Source organism: Cystoisospora suis (assembly GCF_002600585.1).
Source record: "Cystoisospora suis strain Wien I chromosome Unknown contig_3554, whole genome shotgun sequence".
Lineage (NCBI taxonomy): Eukaryota > Apicomplexa > Conoidasida > Eucoccidiorida > Sarcocystidae > Cystoisospora > Cystoisospora suis.
In genome coordinates, this window is record NW_027156349.1 from 224 (window position 1) to 7,961 (window position 7,738).

General features: G+C 43.7%; 2 protein-coding genes across 2 annotated transcripts in view; one reads left to right on the forward strand and one right to left on the reverse strand.

Annotated features, from left to right (window-relative positions):
- Positions 1-100: 100 nt before the first annotated feature.
- CSUI_006899 (uncharacterized protein) lies at positions 101-1,987 on the forward strand (the record flags this gene model as incomplete). Its single annotated transcript, XM_068067049.1, has 3 exons — positions 101-184; positions 553-693; positions 1,237-1,987. Coding segments are annotated over 3 exons (279 nt in total), but the record flags the coding sequence as incomplete, so codon positions are not given.
- A 1,127-nt stretch (positions 1,988-3,114) lies between these two features.
- CSUI_006900 (high molecular mass nuclear) overlaps positions 3,115-7,738 on the reverse strand; it is a 7,916-nt gene continuing 3,292 nt past the window's right edge. The window contains exons 2-5 of the mRNA XM_068067050.1: positions 7,236-7,555; positions 5,987-6,500; positions 4,094-5,297; positions 3,115-3,763 (exon numbers count right to left, since the gene is read on the reverse strand). Of these exons, the coding sequence (XP_067920974.1) occupies positions 4,095-5,297; positions 5,987-6,500; positions 7,236-7,555 (2,037 nt within the window). The 3' untranslated portion in view covers positions 3,115-3,763; position 4,094. The remainder of the gene's footprint in view (positions 3,764-4,093; positions 5,298-5,986; positions 6,501-7,235; positions 7,556-7,738) is intronic.

Sequence of the window (7,738 nt, forward strand, 5' to 3'; positions counted from 1 at the left end):
ACAGAGAGAGGCAGATAGATAGATCCCCGAAGTCCTGACATGTATCTTTCTAGATGAAGAGTATACCTCTCTTTTCCTTTTTCTTCTTTTTGTTTCGCAGGCGTTATTTGAGGGTCAGTATGGAATCCCCTGGACGTCACCTGTGGGTATCGACCTTGCCGCTCTTAGCAAAATTCTGACGGAGGTATGCAAGAGAGAGAGACAGAAAGACCAAGAAGGACTAGCCACTCTGAATAGTTAGATAGATGCATGACCTTTCCGCATATTTCTTTTCTTTCACGTTGTTTCAATGAAAGAGATCTCAGGCAAGGAAGAGGACAAGGGGGAAAGAGCGGAGGTCGCTTGAAGTCGTACGTAGATCATACCAATGTACAGACACATCCGTAGATGAGACGATGTAAATAGATATGGATGTGCGCCTGTATGTGCATGAGAAATGTGGGGCCTTTCTTTCTGGACTTTCGAGCCCTGTTTCTATATGCCTATGTATGTATGAATGTGTATGAATGTGTATATATGTATGTATACGTGTCTTTGTATGTCTATGTATAGCTCCGATTGACGTGGTCAGAAGGGAAGAAGAGATATCTTCTTGACTTTATCGGAGGGAAGAGAGGTACCACAGCTGTCTCTCCCGATCATTTGGTCTCTCAACTTCAAGCTATGGAAGAACAAGCTCTAAATCCTATCCAGGTAGGGGGTAGGTACACATCATTCAGTGAAGGATCACCACGCCCAGCCAGCTAGCCAGTCGTATTTCGCTCAGTCTATCTATTCATCTTTATCTATCTATCTATCTTTAATCTATCTATCTTTATCTATCTTCAATCTATCTATCTTTATCTATCTTTAATCTATCTATCTATCTCCAAGTCTACTAGTGGAGCTAGCTGTTCTATATTATGCCTTGCCTCTACGCCTGTGTATACATATGAAGTCACCCTATGTGCGCATGCATGCAATGTATGTATACGTAGACTTAGATAAGATGTAGGTACACCCGATGGATTCTCATCTGCTTTACTACTCATGAAGTGTTTATAGTATATATCTACATATGTGTGGTGCTATGCTTATATAGACGTATACATATAGCCCAAGTAGGTTTGTTGATAGAGGGACATTCTGGGAGATATGACGGAATAGATACGAAGAGAACGCCAGCAGAGAGAAGGAGATAGAACGTTTCTTTCTTTCATCTTTTCTCTGTCCCTTCTTCTTATCCTTCTTTTCTAGGTTGAAGCTACGCGACCAGCTCCTCGCAGTACCCCAGGAGGCGAGAGAGTCTAGAGAGTCTAGAGAGAGAGAAATAGATTCGAAAACGCAGGAAGTGAAGAATTTGAGAGTACATACACGTCGGAGGACAGAAGAGAAGAAAGAAGGAAAGACATGGCGAGAAACCCAGCTTTGGCCTTTCTCCTCATCTTCTAACGAGCCTTCTTGATTGATCCACATCTTCTTCTCATTCTTCTTCTTCTCCTTCTCCGATCTTCTCTCCTGGCGATGGAACTTTTTTCCCCTAAATTTTTGGGGCTTTCTTTCCGCTTGATCAAATTCATTCCGATATAAATGTGTGCGTGTGAGTTTTCTTCTTTTCTTGTCGTTCTTTCTTTTGCCAAGTCATCATTAAATTTCAGTGCATGCATGCACAGGGCACGAAGCTACGCCCGGTCGCATGCACAAAATACATCTTCATATGTCCTCTACTCCTACAGATACAGACAGATAGATAGATCTATGACTATATGTGACGGAGTAGATAGGGCATGAGGGATGAAAACGATAAGAAGAAGAAGAATAAGAAGCATAAGAAGGATATTCTTTTGTTGATGTGAACTTTCATTTCCTCCCCCGCATGCCCGTGAGATGTAATAGCTTTTCTTGGCATGTCTCCTCTGTATTGTCATCTCTCTATATAGAGATTCTCTGTCTCTATATAGATATGTGTATGTGTGAAGTGCATGTGCACAGTGCATGAATGGCGTGTATGTTCATGACAGACCACCGAGAGAAATAATCTTTTTTCTAAATGAAAAGAAAAGAAAAGGAAGACGAGAAGAAAGTTAGAGAGAGAGAGAGGGAGGGGGAATCTACATGAAAATGTTCTCCCTATCTTGTATCCTCAATCTAATGCAGCTTATCGATCTATCAATCCTAAATCTATCTATCAATCCTAAATCTATCTATCTTTCCTCAATCTATCTATCTATCTGTAATCTATCTATCTCTCTATAGACATGTCTAGAGGCTTGTATCAGCTCTATTTTCTTCATGCATGCGTTGCAGTCATCCTAATCGTCTTGCATCGTAGAGCTCGCGTTGTGAAAGACACAACGCAGTAGTAGTAGTAGAACAAAATAGAGAAGGTATGCAGCAACATGCTTACCTACCTACCTGTCTAGCGTCTACTTTCGTATCTCTCTGTCTATCGTTTTGGAAACAGAAGGAAGGAGGAGATAGAGGGAAAGTGCCCGAAGTTTAAGAAGGTTGTCGTACTGACAAAGAAGAAGAAGGGAGGGGAGTCTCTCTTATCATAAGGAAGATAATCCTAGGATAGCTACGTCAGCACAGCAATCGGATGCCTCGCCACTTCTCTTTCTTTCTTTTTTGAATAAGAAGAGGCCATTTGATCTTCTTTTTCTTCTCTCTCTCTAGCCTTAGGAAGATCTACAAAGGAATGGAGTCATCAATCAATCGATCATAACGAGGCTGGAGCTTGCAGAGAGATAGGAGACGCAGAAACGAACGGAGTATAGACCTACCTATCTCTCGTCTATGTATTTACTTGCCCATCTCTCTACATCTGTCTTTCAATCTATCTTATACCTATCTATCTTCAATCTATGTCTCTCTCTTTGGTCTATCTTCATTCTACCCTTCATCTATCACCTACGTATCTTCAATGAATGCGAGAGAAAGAAGAGCGAGAAAGTGACGGAACCCTTCATTCATTCATTCTCTAGGTTCTCTCTTTGTCTCTTCCTCTCTCTCTCTCTCTCTGTCTGTCTTTTTTGAGAGAAGATGATCGATGCCCCCTGGTCCTTCTACGGATCCATCAACCCTCCACATGCATGCTTGCATGCATTGACGGAAGAGCCAAAGATAAAAAATGAGAGAGGAGAAGAAGAAAGAAGGTTCGCGAACAACAAACAAGTCTGGTAGTGGATGAATTAGCAAGCCATCGGTGTACATACACCCCACAGGAGAGATGAGAGAGCCACGGGTAGACCGAAGAAGAACCTACCAAAAGGATAAACAATCATAATAACACCTGACGGGTAATTTTTCTTCTCCTTCTTTTTCAAATAGCTTAAAGAGGAAAGCTTCTAGTTCCGCCTCTTCCTCGACTTCTTGTTCTTTATTGTCTTGTGCGAAGAACCTCCTGTTTACTTTTGCATGCAGCAAATGAACGATTCTGGAGTGTATATACACAGACAGGATGTACAAGAAACTCAACGCAAACACATAGAGAGAGAAAGAGAGACAGAAAAAGATAAATCTATACCAGCTCGGTTTCATCCCCCTCTCCTACCCTCTCTCTCTCTTTCTCTCTCGTTTTGTCAAGTTTCTATCAGCTAGAATTTTCCTCTTCAGCCTATCCTTCGTCCGTTCATGACCTAGCATTACCTTTCTCTCTTGCTGTTGGTACTCTCTTCTCTTTCTTCTCTTCGATCACTGGCCTTCTTGTTCTTCTTCTCATCCGACTGCTTTGCGCTGGCTATGGAGAGAGTGCGAGCGAGCGAGCGAGAGAGTCGCTTATGCCCTTCAGTATACGGATGCACATAGACACACAAAGAAACGACATAAACCTCATCCATGACTGTAGGTGAGAAGCGATTTCCTTCCTTTGACTCACCACAAAGATAAAAGCAATGCCCATCCATGTAAGCCTCGTCTTATATACGGAGGACCCCATAATGTCTATGAAGGAACATTCCTACTGCTTTCTGTCTCTCCTCATCTCCTAGCTATCATCGATCTATAGCAATGATCATAACAAGCAGGAAGACTTATTTACTATCATTCTCATCATAAGAAAGAGATAGCTATATACCCACACCAGTTTCTTCTTCCTCTTCATTCTCTTTCATACCTTACGATGAGGAGGCCTGGTACCCCGCCGCTGTCGTTCCTCCACCTCCTTTTCGTACATTCCCTCCTCCTCCTCCTCCACTGGACGTGGTCGTTTGCCTTAAGACACCTGCATATGCTGAGACGCCCTCCCCTCCTGCTCCTTGTAGAGGAGGCATCACAGGCGAAGCCGAAGCTGTTGAAGGAATGCCAGCAGGGGGGGTTTGATGAGAGAGTGAATATTGATGGAGAAGAGGAGAAGGAGAAGAAGCGGCAACAGGAGAGGTTAGGTGGTGATGGTCTCCATTTCCTGTATGGCCATTTAATAAGAAATCCGCATGCAGGGCTTGGAGACTCTCATGTAAAGGTCTCTGAGGGATCGCCGTCAAACTACTACTACTACTTTCCCCTGGGTTGGTCGCGAAGAAAGACTTCTTCTCACCTGTCACCATTCCTGTTCTCCCCCCCCCTCCCTCTGCTGTAGGTAGAGACACCCCCCCAGCTAGACTCTGATGGAGAAACTCTCGACTTCCCTCTCCTCTCTTGGCTAGCGCTGCTTTCTGCGAAGGAGACGAAGGCGACGAAGAGATTTCGCGATGTTGCGACGGTAAAAAGAGATAAGGATCAGGAGAAGGTGAAGAAGAAGATGAGGAGGAAGAAGAGACATTAAGAATCGGTCGATAGCATTGATCTGTATATTCAATTCCTTCAAAGGCTTGTCGTATCTGTTGTAAGGTATGAGAACTTCGATTAAGTTCATGTTTGACAGAGGTGAGAACCTCCTCTTTCTCATTTAGAGCATTCCGGCATTCCTCTTCTTTAAGCCGAGTCTCCAGAGCCATCTGACGTGTTCTCGAGATTTCAGCTAAATACGAAGTCTGACGCTCCACTTCATTCTGTCGTAGGTGCGTCTCAAGCTCATGCAGATAAGCATCTTTCGCAGCAGAGGCCCGTAGCATTTGCTGGAGATGAAGAGTACTTTGATCTAGATCCTTCGTTAGCACTTTCGTTCTTTGCTCCAGTTGCTTGATAATTGCGTCTCTCCTCACTACCTCATTCTGTAGACATAAGACCTTCTCATCACGTGAGGCAATCACATTCTTTAAAGCGACTTGCTGCTCCTCTAATATGCGGATTTCTTCTTGACCTCTCAACACTCTCTCTCTCTCTGTCTCCAGGGCCACACGAGATTTCTCTTGGAGCTTCTCATAGTCGCGATTTCGTTGCTGAAGAAGATACACCGCCCCCAAGACAGAAAGAAAGAAACATACAAGATGAGGAGTAGGAGACGGGGAAGGAGAGACATCGAGAAAAAAAGAAGACCTCTTCATTAACACGCAGCTGGAGAAGAAAGACGAGAACTGGTCTTGGTAGATACCCCCAGAAGAACTTTGTTGAAATGGACTTCCATGAGAGAGTCAAACATGAGAGAGAAGGATGGATGAAGAGATGTATGTAGCAGTATGTATGTATTGCAATATGTACGTATGTATGTATGAATGTGCATGCATCGATATGTATCTATGTCTCAAGATGTATGTATGCATCAATATGTATCTAGGTATCAATATGTAGGAATAAGTACGTGTACGCAGGGATATGTACGCACGCATGGATGGGAGGAGAAAGACTGCTTACTAATGCTCTCCATAGACATCCAAGGTGCGTATGTGTAGAGATTGTACTGCTGTCTACACACCACAGGGGAGTGAAGATTGCATGATACCCCACAAAGTCATTCCATGCCAACTCCTGGTTTTCCTACATCCTTTCTCTCTTTACATATGCCTATACAGATGGGCGATCATCCGTTCTATGAAGAGAGAAAGAGTCTTCCAGGCAGATGATGTACTTCCCGGCGAAAGAGAGCCGACATCTGCCTCGAGATAGAGATAGAAACCTTTTTCTTCCTGACCTGTAGAAAGGTCTCAACTCGAGCAATTTTCATATCTCTCTGGGATATCATCTCGAGAAGTCCAGCCGCTTCTGTTCTTTTATCGTTTAACTTTTTGAAGGTCTCATCTAAGAGCGCTTCCCTCTTTTGTTTCTCATCTTGAAGTGATACGACATCTGCCTCAAGAACGCGAATCTTCTCCTTCAATTCCACATTATCTTGGACCATCGAAATCGCCTTCACTCCAAGCTGGACAGCCGAGGCTTCTTTACAGTCTGGATCTGTCGAGCCTATAGCTGCAGCTAGCTGTCGATCTTTCTGGATGAGGAGTTCTTTCATATCTCGGCGCTCATCACGTAAACCTTCGATGCGTCTTGCTAGCAATCGATTCTCTTCTTCCTTCTGTTCAATCAGATGCTTCAAGGCTTCTTCTCTTCTCTTGGCATTTTGATCGTCATAAGATGACGGAGAACACGAGACGCATCGGCCTGTCGCACTCGGATGGTTGAGATCACCTGACGCTCCTCTCTCTCGGCTGATTAGGCGGCAGGGGACAAAGACAGCAGAGAGAAAGAAAGAAAGAATAAAGAATATAGCTAGCTTGACTATATCTATATCGAAGGAGGTGTATTTATAGATCAAAGAGGGAAAGATCCCTCTATTTCATTCGCTATCCACACATATAGAGGGAGGGGAGCGGAAATACATGTACACTTGCATGCGGACAGAAGAAGGTAAGGACTGAAAAGGAGAGCAGACAGTTGAGTATGTTACACTATCCCCGTGTACATAGCTATCTATCTATCTCTCTATATATACACATACACAGACGCACGCAAGTCTATACAGAGCTATATATCTATCCGCCTATATAAATAGATAGATATATAGAGACACTTCTTATCTATCTGTGTAGATATAGAGACTGGCGTGCGTCTCTGTATATATATACATACATGCAAGCGTCTCTCTCTCTGTATACATGTAGATAGATAGGCACACGCACGCAGGTCTACCTATCTACACAGATATATACATACAGAGACGCACTCAGACTGTAGTACTACACATCCACGCTTGCAGAAAGGCATAGAATGATACATGAATACATAGACATATTTATAGATAGATAGATGTGGACATGCTTGCCATGCTAACCAGTCTAGATAGCAACTCCGTACAATAGATAGCTACAGTGTCTAGACATCCATCTGTGAATAGCTACACATCGATCGATACATGTATGGATCGAGCAAGAATCGAGACTGACTTTCTTCCCCCTGCGTGAGTTGACTGGCTCCCCCCCCCTTTCATTATGTCATCGAGATCTTGCTGGGTCTTCTCTTTTTTCTTTAGATTCATCTCGGTTCTCAATTCCTCGAGTTCGAGCTCTTTTTCACATAAGTCGATTCGGAGCTTGCGAATATCTTCTTGTTCTTCTTCTCCCCCTCTCCCGGCACCTAGGCCTCCTCCTGCTGCTCGCAAGCCTGCCGATAGAGGGGATGAGGCTGTAGGAGTTGTACCGGCGGCCGCAGCGTCTAACTGCCTCTGCAAGAGACGGAGCTGCACTTGCTTCTCATCTATTCTTCTCTGGAGAAGAGAGAACACACAAAGAACAGTTGAAGATGCTGATTAGAGACATACAGAGATATAGATGTGGTGCCAAAATCAGAGAAAAATATCCTATAGGGACACGACAATGCATCTCAACTGCCTGTAGTAGACAGAGAGACAGATGAGAAATAGATAGATAGGTAGATCGATCGATCGATA